At 43.9% G+C, this 16,514-nt stretch overlaps 1 protein-coding gene and 1 long non-coding RNA gene across 42 annotated transcripts in view; one reads left to right on the top strand and one right to left on the bottom strand.

Annotated features, from left to right (window-relative positions):
* Window positions 1-16,278, bottom strand: part of shot (dystonin-like protein short stop) — a 75,224-nt gene extending 58,946 nt beyond the window's left edge. For 18 of the 41 annotated variants that reach the window (XR_004468606.1, XM_015184393.2, XM_033377445.1 and 15 more), the window contains exon 1: window positions 1,403-1,598. Coding sequence is in view for 10 of the 41 variants with exons in the window: in XM_033377455.1 (XP_033233346.1) it covers window positions 9,980-10,076 (97 nt within the window). In the remaining 31 variants the exon portion in view is untranslated. Of the gene's footprint in view, window positions 1-1,402; window positions 1,606-9,979; window positions 10,424-16,118 lie in introns of those variants that run through there. The other 23 variants (XM_033377467.1, XM_033377465.1, XM_033377466.1 and 20 more) reach the window with 5 other exon arrangements.
* Window positions 3,672-5,365, top strand: LOC117183511 (uncharacterized). The gene is made up of 2 exons (XR_004468608.1): window positions 3,672-4,132; window positions 4,927-5,365. It is a non-coding gene; the product is annotated as an uncharacterized lncRNA (long non-coding RNA).
* Window positions 16,279-16,514: the final 236 nt, after the last annotated feature.

Below are 16,514 nucleotides of genomic sequence, written 5' to 3' on the forward strand. Positions count from 1 at the left end.
TTTTTCATTCAGACTTTTCTGTTTATTGTTTTCTGAGTTTCTGCTATACTTATTCAAATTATGCTAAAGTTTTGCATTTTGGAGTGACAAACAAAATGTTTTTTCTCTTTTGGCTTCGTTTTAGTTTTTCCTTAGTCTTTCACTTTCTTCGATCACAAAATCGGGGATTTCCCTTCCAAACTTCCTCTCTTTCTTGCGCCACCTTCTTTTAAAGTTTTTCCAGTTTTTGCATCTTTCACTTAATAATTTTCACTTGTGTTTTGTTATTGTTGCTGCTGCTGCTGGTTCCGTGTGCAGTTTTCCATTCACATGCAAAATTTCACACAATAAATTCATGGAAAATATTTCTCTTGCACTTTTTTGAACTTGGGCTGTTTTTTGTTGTTGTTGTTTTGTTGTTTAGGTCTGTTCCCATTGCATTTCACAACACTGGCTGGCACAGTTATGCGGGAACATGTTGCATTTGCTTCTCTTTCACTCGTTTTAAGCTAAGCCAAAGAGCGAGCTAGAACTATGCCTGGCATGTGCCTGTTCTAAGAAAACTATGTGAAAACTACAGGTACAAATACCGAGGGAGATAGAGAGTGTGAGAGGGAGAGAGTGCAGGGTGGAAAGAGAAGAGATCGAGACACGACCTGTGCATGCGTTTGGCATGACTAATTTGTCTCTCTGTCTGCGCGAGTAGCTCTCTTTCCAAAAGGAAAACCCAAATCAAACACAAACTACTACATTATTTCTGTTATTTTATTGTGCGTGCAGCAGCGATCAACAGCGAGAGACCCGGATCGCCCCTAAAGAGCAATTCAAGCTCACCAAAAAGACACAAAAACTGGTTATTGAATGAAAAGCCAGCCGACAGACGACAGCCGCCAGCCAAACAACAACAAAAAATGGCAAGAAAGAACCACAAGTCGGTTGAAACTTCTTGGACTGTCTTTGGGTTTTGGGGGATGGGATGGGATCTGTCTGTGTGTTTGGTTCAAGCAAATATTTCAAAAATGCAACACAGCTGCTGCAGGAAAGGACCGACTGGCTCGGCGGCTTCCAGCCTGTTCACTCGCACTCCAAATTCCCGTTTGCATTTCCATTCCGAATTCCCAGCCGCAAAGGAATTCAACTTCTCGTTTTGGACGATAAGCGTCAGTCACACAATTTAGCCATTCATTTATTTCTATAGTGTTTTGTTGTAGTTTTTTTTTATTTCTTTATTTTCCACCAAAGATAAACACTGTTTTTTTCTACAAGTGTTGTTCAATAATTCAATGTAATTGTGAATTAATAAGCCTCTTCCACTATTCGTTTTTCGCACTGAATTCTCACATACACTCGCGGACACAGAGGGAGAGAGAGAGAGACGGAGAAAACTAAGTAGTTTTCTTCGATTTCTGCCTCTTTTGCTCACGTTTAGGGCCAAGTTAGACAAACGGCAGGCGGTGCTGATGCGTGTGTGCGTTCACAAATTTACACACACACATTCACACATCCACGTTCACTAGATTCTCAATTTTTATAATTTTTGTTCGTTATTGCGGGACACCAACCGCTCGGTATCGCTGCTGAAAGTGGAATGCGCTCAAGAGAGCAAGCGTTGAGTTGATTGAGGCAGGTGTACTCGTGGCGGCGGCCTGTGTGGGAAGCAGTGATGCCATGTTGGCTTATTTTAAAACCAAATAGCTTGAAAACAAATTGAAATGCTTATAGCTTGAAATCTAGCTTATTTAAAAGTTCATTTAGCTTATTGGGGCCAAGTTGTGCGAATTACGGCAGCATGCTGTCGCTAAAAAACATATTGCGTCCAATACAAGCATGGCACAAACTAAAACAATACTTTTTGTTAGAAAGTCCCCACAAACAGAGATGCAGGAGGCATTGAGTTTGTACATTGCTGAGCACTCGGCTTATGGTGGCTCTAAAAATCTGGCAGCACTGATGGGAAGAGAGCGCGCGCGAGAACGATCGGGGCCGTCTCTCTCTCTCTCTTTAGGTCTCTTGTCTCTCGCACTCCGAGTTTGAGTGGAGCTACTCTGCGGGACTGCATGAATGACCAAAATTGTCATTGAGTGTGCAAAATGGAAAGAAATTCCTCATATTTGGTCCGAGTATCTGTGTGCTTACGAGCTTGCCCTGCGTACATGTGTATGTGTGTGGCTTCTGCGGGCCAGAGGAAGCCGCTTAGACGGACATCACATGTGGGCTTGTCGACCAAAAAGACAAACCGCTAATGGTCATGGCCGTTAATAAACAGAAAGCCCTAATTTGGCTGTGGTCTTTTCTTGTGGTTTATTAACAGAGCCGAGCCTCAAGCAAAAGAGAGCACAAAAAAGATCTCCCCGGTTGTAAACAAATTGCACTTTTCTTCACATAAACAAAAACCATTAAAAGAAGAAGTAGAAGAGCTGCGACAGCGGCAGCGGCAGCGGCAAGAGTAAAAATATTTATGTGTAAAAATAGTAAAAGAATCCATAAAAATGTAAGATGCAAAAGATTAGTGAGCGCCAAAGAGTGGCAGAGGAGAGAGCGAAAGAGAGCAGGGCAGGCATTGAGTTGAGTGGCTATTCCACGCTCAACTCGAAGAGCGCGCGCAGATCAGCTGAGCGTTGCGTGAGAGCGAGCTTTAAAGATGCAGTTGACTTTGGGGTGGGTTTTGTGCGGCGGCGGCAATCACAATCTCGTTATGAAAATGGAAAGTTGAATTCCAGCTGGAACTCGAGTCAAGAGCAGCAGCAGCGAGCCGACAGGCAAACAGCTGTTCCAGCTTCATTCCGTTTCATGTCTAACGGAAGTGAAAATGAAAGAGAGGAAGGAGTCCAAAGGGGCGATCTCCACATAAACTCATATTCGATCATCGGGGCGTGAGTCAGGCCTGGGACTGGACTGGAGGAGTGTGACTAAGCCCCGCACCACAGTAGTGTCCATAAATGAGTGTCGGATTTTTTTTGGCGTAGGCTTAATGCGACCAAAGCTTTGCTTTTTTCGGCTCTCAAACACACTCACGCACACACACACACACCGGGCATGGCGAGACTGTATGCTTGTACGTGTGTGTGTTACGCCTTCTTTTATTTGCATGTCTCGGTCGCAGTCGCAGTCGCAGTCGAGTGATTCTTGTATCTAGATAATCCAGCCAGCCCCCTCCTTTCTGACAGGCCACTTCCTCAAGTGGCAATACACTCGTAAGACAATCGATATTTGCAAGCGAATTAAAGGCGTATTTTTCACCCCATTTTTTTGTTGTTTCATTGCAGGCGGGTAATATGATATTGAACAGATGTTCTCCAAGGGTTCTCCGAACCATTCAAGAATATATCCTACAACTTTAGAATTCCTATAACCAGTATATTGAAAAGATGGATCTGCATGGGCATGGGCATGGGCTTTGCTTCCTTTCTGTTTTATCGCTGTTTTAATTAGTAATTGGAAATCGCACATCGTTGAGCAGATTTCTAATGGGGTGGAATGGTGGCTTTAATTGCCAGTTGATTGCTTATGGTACTTTGAATGGACTTCTGACACGCCATTTGCGTGTCAATCAAAGTTTTCCGATTCCAAAAGGGATTCCGGTTCGGAGTGGGACTCTAACTATTACTAAGCCCCTCTCTGCCCACGACGCTTACGCCCACAGCTTTCGGAATTCCGCTCGTCCCCGTCCCCGTCCCCGTCCCCCACCAGCATCCGTCTCATACAAGCTCCGCCCCTGAGGCTCCGCTCTGCTGCCAGACAATTTCCCGTTCGGCCGCGGAATGCCGGCAATTGCAGTCGCAGAGGGCGTCGTCTACACCACAACTCCCCACACCATCGGCAAAAGCAAAACGTCATGTGCTCCATACAGTGGCCTCTGTGGATGGAGACATTATCTCTGGCATTAACTTTGTGCATTTTATATTGCGAAACGGCCCAAAACGAGAAATGTGTCAATGTGGAATTTTGTCGATACTTTTTGTGAACTTATTGAACTGTCCAGTCACAAAGTAAATACAACAGGAATGTCGGATGAGTGGACCTCCAAACAACCACTAAGTAAACAATCAAAAAGTGGCCAAGAGAAAGCCAACTACAAATACCCTTAACACACGCTGATTCATCGAAAATCGAAGACAGGACTTTGGAAGAAGTATACTTAATTAAGGCTGAGGTGAGGTTTTGGTCAAAATACAGCAAATCCAAGAATGTTTCAAAGTCAAGATACTCTTCTCTAAGCCCCATAATTATTAAAAAACATTGGTATTTTCCTCCTAATCCAAACCAAGGGGGAAAGACCGCTACCCAAAACTATTTTATATAATAGAGAAATATTGGTTTTAGTTTATTTATAATTTTTAATTTTAATTTTATTTTTTTTTAAGTTAGTTGGATCCGATTACATCCGATGAACAGAGAATAACAGCTGATGTTTGTTATATATTGAACCGCAAATTACCATTCACATGTGAACGTGCGCAGTGTAAATGATAATGTTTTGCTTCGCTTGGTACTTTGATAAAACATTACTGAAGGGATTTTGCTCTAAGAATATATTATAAACAGGACGTGTCAAGTTCTGCTCGATTAGATAGTGGTGTATGGATACGTATATTACATCGTTTCCCCGTCTGTGCTCTGTACAAACAAGGGTGGCAAAACAGAATGGAATATGGAAGATTCGTGTAAGTTGCACTCCAGCTCAAGGGTGCCCCGTGCCTCCCCCTTTCCATTGTGGCTGTGGACGTGGCAGTTGTGACCCAGTGACTGTTGTCTGGAGATCCAGTAGTTACTGTGTCCCATCCCATAATATTAGCAAACAGGTTTCCCCAGCTGTTGTGGGCGTCCCATACTCAAACATTGTGGGATTGCGATTCGTATTCGTATTCGTTTGTTGTTTAGTTTCATTCGCGTGTAATGTCATTTAAATGATTTGCTGACAAAGGCCAACTTGTTTCACTTTTGCAGCAGTGACGTCATGGCCACTCCACCCACTCCACACAGAGAGAGACAGACAGACACACAGAGACAGAGACAGAGAGAGACACGCAATCGCTGGCTGAGATACATTACTATATATAACAGGTCATAAATATCTATAAACTGATATTGAACGCAGTGCTCTGAGATCATTGCAATTTCTGTGAAAGTCAAGTCCCCAACGCCTTGAATGGAAAAAGTGAAATAAATAAAGCCACTTGTGATCCACTCCACTCGCGATGTGGTAGCAAAAAAAAACATTGCACAACATCTGCCGGCGGGAGGGGAGTATCTGTATCTTCCCCCTCTCTCGCTCCCTCCCGAAGACAAAGTATCTTGACCTCGTGGACTGCCGGAGTGTGCTGCTGTCGTGGATCGTATCGTCACTGGCAATTAGTAGCGTAATTAAATATTTGTGTACAAATAATTTGTGTGTAGATACATTCCTTATAGATTTTATTTATATTCAAGTGCTTGTCGGTTCTTGGCTTTGATCCGAACCCGAAAGCCTTATTTCTGTTTCGTTTTGGAGTTGACAAATTGACACACAAAATTGCTTATCTTAATGACTCAGAAGAGGTTGTCGCAGGGCCAGAGATAGGCAGATACATTCGTAGGTATGTACGCGTACAGATAGGGAGCGTGTAGGGGAGATGGAGATGGGATTTTCGAGTGACAGAGAATTGTCTGGGAAAGGTGCCATATGGTGTACGGTGGACGGTGTAGCCTTGGGGGAAGTACGAGACGAAAAAAGCCGTTTCGAATGCGAGATATTTACTGCAGGTTCGTGTGAATATGATTCACGAGTGTCACCTGCTATTTTGGGAATACAAGTAATGTTACAAGTATTATTAATGATTCGAAATAAATATTTTCATGAATTGCCTTTAATTTCCCGCATCATGCACACGACATGCATGCGGTTTTTATTCCCGGGCGTGTAGAGGGAGTTGTTTAAACTATGTATTCCTCTGTCCACACCCAAGACACGATCCTCAAAACGATCATAACTCAGCGGAAACGAATCCTATCCTACATATGTATCTATAAGAAGCTCGCATTCTCGCACATAAAGAACTCAACACGCGACAAAGTAGAGAAGCAAAGCCTACAAAAAGCAAGCCAATGCCAATCATTATCAATATATTCAGAGGTTTCATTGGTTTTAGCGTCATTCAATTCCAGAACACTTAAAAATGTCATAATTTAAGACGAATAATTACTGTGGATACATGGGGGAAGGGAAGGAACAGGGGGGCAACATAACAAACGAGAAATGCAAATTGAATTGGAAACTAATTAGAGATATCTAGACAAACACAGGGGCCACAGGCGGTACGTAGAATAACGATAGAGATACACACAGCTGGAGAATGGAGAATGGAGAATCGAGAATCGATATGGAGACACGCATACATAACGACAATTAAAAAGCCCAAAAGGCCAAAAGGGAGGCACTACTAAAAAGAAACAGAAACAGAAGCAGAAGCTCAGTTTCGGCAAAAGAGAAACAGAGGAAACAGAGAAACAGTTATCAGTTTTCAATTAACAACATCGTGTTATGTCGGTAGGCGTGTATCTGCGTATCTGAGAGATACAACAGCCAAAACCCAAAAAAAGAATGCTCCCAAAAAAGAAGCCAAGTGCAAGCGATACAAATACAACCTACTCGATAAAACAGGGGCGACAACTCTGGCAAAAGTTCTAATTGCTTCCTAGCGGCAACTGTACTTCCGGTAGGCGAGGCCTGTGTTGCCAGGCCAGCTCGTAATTTGCCCATTAATCGGAATATATACGTGAAATGTGCACGTATGGCGTGTGCCCAGCATATCTAATCATCTCAGATACAGATGGAGAGTGCCACAGCACTCGTATGTGTGGAGGGGGAACTGTAAAGATTTATTAATGAAAAATCTCTGTGTGTGTTTTCCCCATTGCAATCGATGCTACCGCGGACTGGGGATTGGCCCGCCCTCTTAGCAGTTATTAGCAGATCTTCGCCAAACCCTAAGCCTTAGACTGCTGCCAGATCACACGACACAATGATAATAGACTCGCGACTCGAGGGAATGCCATGGCCGAGTATTGCACAAAACACATGAGTTTTGAGTATATATCGATTATGTTAAGTGAAACATCAATGCATAAGTGTATTTCGATTACTTCCGATTAGGGATCGGTATAGTTTGAATAAATATCGATTACAATAAATTAAATGGCAATGAATATCGATCATTTTCGATAAGTGTCGATTAACACATCGATGCTCGACTTGAGTTTCGCTGATAAGGGTGCTTTTTTGGACTGCTCCAAAGTTCAAAACGCCTGCCCACCGCTGCCTTAGACGCCAGCGAGTGGCACTTCGATAGCGATTGCGATGTTTTTGGGCGCGAGCGCTTGTCTCATCAATGATAACACATATCTAAAAATAAATGCTGTCGAATGCCGTCAAAATAATCCAAAATCCAAATCGAAAATGGCTCGATATTATAGCTCCAGCGACCAAACAACCAAACACCTACTTAATCTTTGCTTTGCTTTGCTCAATTCCCAAGATCGAAGACCAAAATTGGTTCACTTTGCGCAGGCGTGCCCACAAAAAGGGAGACACAGAAAGATTAAGTGAGAAGTAGACTTGCAAAGTGTTTAAAAATACCCACGAAAACAATTGTGAATAATAAACTATTACGAAAACCCGAGTATGTATTATTTAATCAAGGCATTAGCACATCTTTCAGCTGATCCCAGAAGGCAGTACGGTTCATCTGCCTCACGATGCGTGTGGGTGTCCGTGTGTTTACTTGACTCTTGTCGTTCAGTGTTTAGTGATGTTAAGTCATCGAGCCCATTATCGATACTATCGATGGTTGCCTTGGCGCCGCGATAACAATCGATTTTTGGATAGTTTAAAGCAATTTTAAGTGAGAACAGAAAGTTTCCGGTCCAAAATATTCCGAAATGTTGACATTTACAAACAAAATGTAATGGATCTTCGAATGATCTCATATATTGGCTTGATAGGTCTTGAAGTTACGTGTTTAATTTATATATTTTACTTGTTTTAACATTTTTTCGAATTATTTTTATTTTTTTCATTGTCTTAATTTTAAATTAAAATATACAAATATATCGAGACTTTCGGGGTATTAACACGTCTTATCATCACTATGTTCTGTTGAATCCCATTAACAAGTATTGGACTCATGTGGGTAAGTTTTCCGTTACATGTAGCCAAATTGTGTGCGTGTGTAGCCCTGAGCCAGTTGGCTAATTAAAACCCAAAACTCTAGTCGGCCAACAGCAGGGCAAACAACAAAACTCTATGAAAAAACTTTTCATTTCGCAGGCGGAGTCGCAATTCGGATGCTGGAATGGGAACAGGCGAAATATACATATTTACATATCTACGGATATACCTATACCTACAGCTGCAGATAGACGGAAAGATACTCGTACTCGTACTCGTTGTAGGTGTTGACGGTGTCTGGCTGGGACCACGACCACCCGCCCAATGCCATAATTCCAGACATCAATCTCAATTTATATATACTCGTACTGGCAGATACATCTAGTCATATCCGTTAAGGTGAAACGAGTTTCGTTTTCAGTTTCGTTCACGATCTTGGGCGTTTTCACTTATTGAATCAATTTCAATTGAAAGCAATTACAACTGAGAAGCAAAGAGACGAGGAGAAGCAGTGCAAGAAGGAAGGAAAGTGGAACTGGAAGTGACAGTGACAGTGACACATGCTCCTCGTTTGTTTCCGAAGCTAAAAGAAAGTTCTAGGACGCCAGAAGCTATACAGAGCAGTCTTTCTGCTTTATTCTGTCTCTGTACATCTACTTATATTAAAATGCCTTGTGCACTTGGGCCCTGTAGATCATTCCTTTTGATTTTCTCTTTATTTAGCACCTTCATTTAAGTTCCAGTTCTCTGAGAGACACTCTTGGAACGAAGAATCCAGATCTATAGTCAGGCAAATGCCTGAGACGCACAGGAAAAAGAGAATGCCCGAGAATAGTACAAAAACAAGATACATTTCGTGTGCATGACAAGGCTCATGGCGTCTAGGCTCGAGTCTCGCTTGGCTTTTTGGAAAACCTTTGATTATTATTTCTTTTCCTGCCTCTAAAATACGAGGAGACAGAGACAGAGAGAGATATATGTATATAATATAGATACACTCGTGCAAATGTGTATGGAGGGCACATTCCCTGGGCACAATGCGAAAAGTATTCAATAGGCTGTGCTCTGCTTCCATTTGTTCGCGTACAAGTATCTCAGTTTCTGTACAAACAATGCCCTCAGACTGCGACGGCGACGGCGACGACGACATAAATTTCGATTTTGCCATTGCAAAAAGTAAGAGGAAGGACGGGTCGGTGAGGGATAGTTCTGTGGGCTGTAAAAACTCCGTTGGCGTAACAGAAATAGAATCACACAAGTGACTGGCAGGCCAAAAGAGCAACAGAGAGAGAGAGAGAGAGAGAGAGGGAGATGGAGATGGAGAAATGTGTGGGGAATATGGGTGTGGATCGAGTGGAAGCTGCAACCGTTAAGCTACTGTTACACGACGCCTTTTTCCGGTCGATATATATTTTTTTAGAATTTATATTTTAATATTATGTATTTAATTCCCCGACTTATCTGGTATTCATAAAAGTAATTTGGATTTTCTTTAGATTTAGGGATAAAACCGAATAAATAGCTACTAAATTTCTTAAAATTTGCACTATTTTTAGCCGAGCAGCATCGGTGAAAAACGGGTCGTGCACTCGGCGATTTGGCGTGGAATGGGCGCATAATATTCTGCTGCTGCCGTTGCTGCTGCGTCAGATGCAAGGCAGCAGAACGAGTGCAAATAGAAAATAAAGCACAGTTTAACAAGCACTGCGAGTGCAATGAACCGTCGAGGGGCGTGGACTTGGTCGTGCAAATAATTGTCATTTGAATGGAGCCATCAGCCTGGCATTGTTGGGTTGCATTACGGATTAAACGGTGGTGCTTTTGGTCTACGGGTTTGGAGGGGGGTTCACTCACCTGCTATACGAAGCACGGCCCGATCCGCCGGATCCAGCTGCAGTATGCTGAGCGGCTTGTCCTTAGCCCATTCGCTAAGGGATTCGCGATCCATCATAATATTTGCCGCACTCCCCGTGGACGCATAGATGCGACGCCGCTGGCAAAGCTGCTGCTCGGACTGATGGAGGCGTGGCTGCAGCCGCAGCGTGGGGCACGCCGGCGATGGCGATGATGGCGACGGCGACGGCGATGCCGGTGACTGGCAGTGGGCGGCCCTACCAAGGATGTGCGCACTCGCCTGCGGGGAGTGCGGCGATTGGGGCGTAGAGCGCGAGCGAACGTAGCTGCGGGGGGACGCCGTCTTTGCAGTTTTTGCAGTAGCTCTTCTGGGAGCTCCTCTTATGTTGGATTGCACGGCAGTTTTAACCTAACTAAGGCTTAGTTTCAAATTGCACAATTTCCCTGAAAGTTGGAATTTTTACATTTAATTTTCACACTCGCACTCGATCTCTCTTACTCCCCCCGACCCCCCTCCAGAACACACTGTGTTTTAAAAAATTGCAATAATTAGAATTTTACACAGAAAACAATTGTCAATTCTACACTCTTTCGACATGAATTCTACACACTGGTAGGCCCAAAAAGTGTTGCATATTTTCAGGCTGCCCTTAAAATCTCTTTCAAAATCCACTTTTCTCGTTGATGGGTTTGTAGGGGAGGAGGGTTGCTCGGTGGGTTTTTGTTCCCCTTATCGTGGGGCCTGCTCTCATTTCTCGTTTGTGGGTCAGTGGCAAATTAAGTGGAAAACAACACAGGCAACAATCAACGCTTGCTGATAAAAAAAATACAGTTTGAGAGTCACAGAGTCCAAGCTGCCTTTGGAGGAAAGCAATTGCAACAACAAAACCAAGTGGAAGAGGAAGCGGAAAAGTCAAAAGAAGCAACCACAAAGCAAACGCAGATAAGGGCAGCCGCAAGTAAGCGGCTACCTGTGTGCCTATGCGTGTGTGTGTGTGTGTTTGTGTGTAGAAGTGCATCAGAATGTCAACAAAAACCGCAAAGAGAGGCAACGAGTGAGAGAGAGAGAGAGCGACCGGTTTCTTCTGTTGGCAGAAGAGAAAAGGCATGCGCAAAGTTTTTTTATACCGGAAATAAAAAGGAACAAACAGAAACAGAAAAAACCAGAGAGAGAACGAGAGAGACGCAGCTGTGCAACTGACAAAAGCTGACCAAAAAGCCATAAAAGAAAACAAGAAGAACAAGAATTGTTATTGGCTTTGCCCCGTTATTGCGGCTCTCTCTCTCTATCTCTCCCTCTCTCTCTGTGTCAATGTCTTCCTATCATTTTGGCTCTGCCGGCGGCTCAATGGCCAATTATCGCTGCTAAAATGTATTATTATTGGAAGAATGTATGATTGACGCGTGGGATCGACGACTTTTCGACTTTTATCAGCAGTAAATCGGAAAAAAGCATTCTTCAGTGGCCGTAACTTTAGATTCGATTGCAGATCGATCGTTTATAGGGGGATATTTAAGGGACTATGGTTTTTGCAGTCTTTCAGCAGATTCTGCCTTGCAAACACCTGGCCAGAATCCTCATACCCTCTAAATTCCAGAAAAAACGTTACTAAAGGCGGGACGTGAGCTGGTAGCTCAATCAGATTATAGCAGGCGCCTGTCAAGCTGACAGACGGACGCCCTACCTATCAAGCAGTGCCACATTCAAAAGCAGTGAAGAAACCGTTACTGCCATGCGTGTGCATGTGCATGTGTGTGTGTGTGCGTGAGTCGGTTTGCTTATCAACAGATAAGCGGGGAGGCAGCGTTATTTTACTTTTTGATTGCGCTCATGACTTGATAAGTTTCGGCCGCTTGAAACAACAGTTACGACATGACAGGTCTCTCTCTGTCGCTCTCTGTCGCTCAGTGTGGCTCTCTTTTGTGCCTCATTCCCACTAACGGAACCTGATGCTGATCTAATCGGCTACTACTCCACGTCTTCTTTGCTGATTTACGAGAGGCCTCTCCTTTCCGGCCTGAAGACCAGCAGCGGCAGAGACAGATCCACATTTAGCCTTAATTAAAACATAGCCAAACCGCATAGCACCGCACCGTCTCCGATCGTTTTACTTGCAAATTAGCTGCGCAAATGGAACGAAAATAGCAACAAAACGAAACAGCAAACAAACAAATGAAAACGAAACGAAACGAGACAGCGATTGCCCTCCAACTAAGCGGCAGAGACGTTAGCACCGCCAGCAGCAGCTGTTGTGACAAGACGGCGCCGGCAATCCGCAATCCAATAAAAGAGACGACGCCTGAAGGCCAAGGACTGAGCTGCCGACAGCCTCCCTGGGGTTGTGTTGTTGCTGGGTGGGAATGCAACTTGTCTTGAGGCAGGAGGGCCACTAAAGAAATTCCTCTCAAGTGAAGGATTCCTTGCACCAGATTCCGATGACAAGGCAAGAAAAGTCTGAGAATTTCTGAAATCTTTGATAGACTAAGAAACTATCTTAGAGATAAGAATAGAAATATGTATATCCCTTGAAACCATACTCTTTGTCCAGTTGAAAAGACGCCTATCTTGCCTTAAACACCACGATTCTTTATTATCTTATGCGGAAAAAACGCTGTAATAAATGAGTAACCAGCCCTCTTCCGCTGTAATCACTTGTTCCAACTACAAAAATCCAAATCAATAATTCCCTACACTTCAAAACAGACTCGTATGCGATCATCATGCGAATTCATAAACTATTCATAAACTTTTATTCGAAAATTCCCCTGTTATCAGTAATTTCAAGAAATACCTATTCGACAGCATATCTTTATGAGGCATTGCGCCACTCAAAGTCCCATTTCAATTTGAATAAAACTCGAGCGAGTGCAGAAACCAACTCAAGATATGGCTGGAACGGGGGCCCTTGAGAGATAAGACCTCCCTCAATTGAATCGGGGGATGTATTCAGAATTCTTGAATGGAGAAGATCTGCCCTCCGCCATCTGAGGTGTCTCTAGCACTGGAGAATATGCGAGACACAGTCCGCAACGAAGTCAATTAAGCGACAGTTGGAAAGGCAATAAACAGGCAACAGTCGCAAAACAATAAACGTTGATAAAAAATAGGTTCATGTGAATGGAAGGGAACAAAACAAGTTTGACAACGTCATCGCTTCGAAATAGAAAAAAACAAATGGGAAAAGAAAACCCCGATGGGAGGGCTGGGGCGAACTATGGGAACCAACCTACCAATAAGCTATGGGTATTTGTAAAATATAGAACTAAGCCTGCGGCTACCGCAATGAAATCATATTCGGAATGAATTGCATTGATTGCTCCATTAGATCATTGCCTCCAGGGTCGATTTATGGGGATTATGTCATGGCAAATAGAACTCCGGATCGGTTCGCTTGTTAGACAAAAATTTGCATGTCAAACGAGTAACGAGTAAACGGGTTCAATTGAATTGATACTCGATTGGGGTCGGTATTTGTCCGTCCTTCTCGAAGGTCCGCGGATCGGATCTGAGGGGCAGCTGTTCCATTAGTTAGTTTAACACTAATTGATAAATGGACAGCTAGACGATCTCCGACTAATTAGGCTCCCCTTCGACCCATTCTCAAAAATTTGTTCTGTGGGCGTTGCTTGCTGAACAGCGGAACTTTAATTACCGGCCCGGCTCCAAAGGGGAAAGATCAGAGGAGCTGGGAGTTTCTGTCTGATGTAGTTTGATTGTTTGATGGTGTGTGGAAAGCGAGTTGTTGATTGTATTGTGTCTCGGTTATCAGAGATGCCACACACGAGATAGGGTCCCCCGGTCGCGTCGACATGCTTTCGGGGTCGGCGATGCTTCGTCTGATGCAACCAGATAACTGGGAAACCATCTGCCAGGCCAGCCCAGTGTGAGAACATTAGCTAATGGAGCGCAACTAAACGACTTTGATGGCGCATCAAATGAAGTGCAGACACCCTGTATACAATCCCAAAAACTTGTCCCAATGCCCGCTTCAAGTAAACTAATTCAACTCTAATGTAAGCGGACACGCCTCCATTTCGCATGCAAAAAGCGCAGTCTTGGAGCCACTTGAACTCCAGCGACCGCGTCACACCCCATAGCGACAGAGAGAGACGGAACACATTAAGATTACTGTTCTGGCTCTCAACCTCAATGGAGTTCTCTGACTGCCAAGTGCATGTCGCTCCCAATAGAAGGAAACACTACAAAAACGTAAAACTTGTCAGACAGCGAGAAATAATAAAAAAAATAAAAAACTAGTAGGAACGATAGAGAGTGTCTCGACTGAGGGATACCCCCGCAACAGTAAACAGTCTCAAAGATCGGACCTAACGGGGTGACCCAAAATACCCGCTAAGTACAGGGTACAGCCACGCAGCAAGAAGAAGATCCCAAACGCTTGAGTGCATTTTCCAGGCCGACAAGCAGGCAACAACCACAACAACAACCCCTTCGAATGATTCTGGCCGAGAACTAGAAAATGTTTGATTACGTTACACGTATTTTCCTTCGAGGGAAATTCAAATGTTCCATTTGATGGTACTGCCGCCAAATGGCTGCGTTTTGGGGGTTGGATTCTACCCCTCCACAGATGGTTAAAACGAAATTGTAAACAGAGAAGCGACCGGCAAAAGAAAGGCAAAGGAAGAAGACATAGAAAGAGAGACAGAACTCGTGTCTGTGAGAGCGCAACTAAGCCCGCTCTCTCTCGCACTCTCTCTGTCTTTTTACCTGTGGTCAGTGTCAGGGCTGGGGACGCATGCACGCACGTTTTTAATAGGTGTCCGTGTATGAGTAATACCCTGCCGGATTGAATGAATGACAGACAGAACAGAAGGTGGAAAGCAACGGCACATGGGATGTTAATGTCGTCACCCACCACTCGAAAAATGTTGACCAACACCCCCCGTCAGCCCCGTTATACATATATCGATTTTTTTCAAGCGCCGAAAGATAAAACTCAAGCATTTGCTAATTAGAACAAGTCTTTGTACAGCGACTAAGCATTTAAGATAAAACACAAGGCCAAATATGGATGGAAAGAACCAGTAGGAGGAGGAAGAGAGAGTCAGAGAACGGAACAGATAAAGAGATCGCTCTCCGCGGTTGTTCTTCTCTGATTAGCAGCAAAATGCGTCAGCGGCACTCATCATTCTCACAGTTTTATAAACAAATTATTTAATTTGTTTACCCGCCCTCGACTCCAACAGAAGGCAGCGGCTGTTCCACACAAAATTTCACTCGCAGAATGTACTATGAAAGGGACAGGGGAGGGTGAGGGGGTGGGGATCTATGGGAACAAATGAGTCGTTCTGTTTGACCGGTTCACACATCACAGCATTGCACTTTTGTGTTGAATTTGCCGATGTTTGCTAGATTCCTTCTCAACTTCTTATTTTTGCCACTCATTTGCACTGTCACCGCGTTTTCTTACACAATTTCTTCTTATTTTACACATTTTGCCCTCGTTCGTGACTCATAAAAAGGAGCAGCAGCTCGAAAAGGGCAAACCAGAAGTGCAGTGCGAGAGAGCACGAGAGCGCATGTCAGGTTTCCGCTGACAGAAGGCAGAAGGAGAGAAACCCAACGAGGAGAGAGAGCAAAAACCAGCCTGGCCTGATGGTAGGGGATAGGGCCTGGGAAAAGGACGCAGAGGAGGGGTGGGTAAGTGCAGCAAACGTTTTTCCTCTGCTGCTTCTTCTGCTTCTTTCTTTTTGTTGTTTTCCGTCCACTAGTTTCCTCCTCCACTATGTTAATTTTCACAATTCACTGTTATGTGTGTACATATATGCATGTATTTTCCACAATTTCGCTTTTGGTCGCTTTTCATTTGTTATTGCACTTTACTATGTTTCTTTCATCACGCAAACGCTTATAGCAATAATTTATGGCAATTTATTTTGTGCCTGCTTTCATATTCAGTTTGAATGAGCTGCACTTTTTTCGCGGTTCTCTTTGGTTTACACACTTTACATTATTCGCATGGCTGTTGCTGTTGGACCTCTTGCAAACCGTTACACTTGTGCAATTTACCAAAAGAACAACCAGCAGCAGCAACAAACAACGGGAGCAAGAGCGGCACCCCGATTTAATGACCCGTCTACACTCACACCAACACGACACGGAGTCACACACACTAACCACTAACTAACACCAACTCAGGCTGCAAGTGCAACGGGCGCAACGACAACAATATTCACGTGCTCAAGAGGCCAAAAATTATTTCGTCCGGCTCGGCTCGGTACGTTGTGGCGGCGATAACGAACAAAAACAAACAAACGGATCGTACTCCGTGTACGAGTGGTTTTTGGGTTTCGTTTCATTTGTACAGTATTAATTGAGCTAAGATCGTGTTGGCTAGCTAAAACCATAAATTAGGCCAAAAACATAAGAATATCCCATAACTAATCATCTGATTAAACTCTTATCTATTATATTTGCCATTTTGGGTCTACGGCCGTTCTTTCAAATCGCGCGCCCCGAAATGCCTGAGGAAAAAAGGTATGGACTACAGGCAAAACGGCCCAGAAAACGCAA

The sequence above is a fragment of the Drosophila pseudoobscura genome, chromosome 3, assembly GCF_009870125.1.
Source record: "Drosophila pseudoobscura strain MV-25-SWS-2005 chromosome 3, UCI_Dpse_MV25, whole genome shotgun sequence".
Classification (NCBI taxonomy): Eukaryota; Metazoa; Arthropoda; class Insecta; order Diptera; family Drosophilidae; genus Drosophila; species Drosophila pseudoobscura.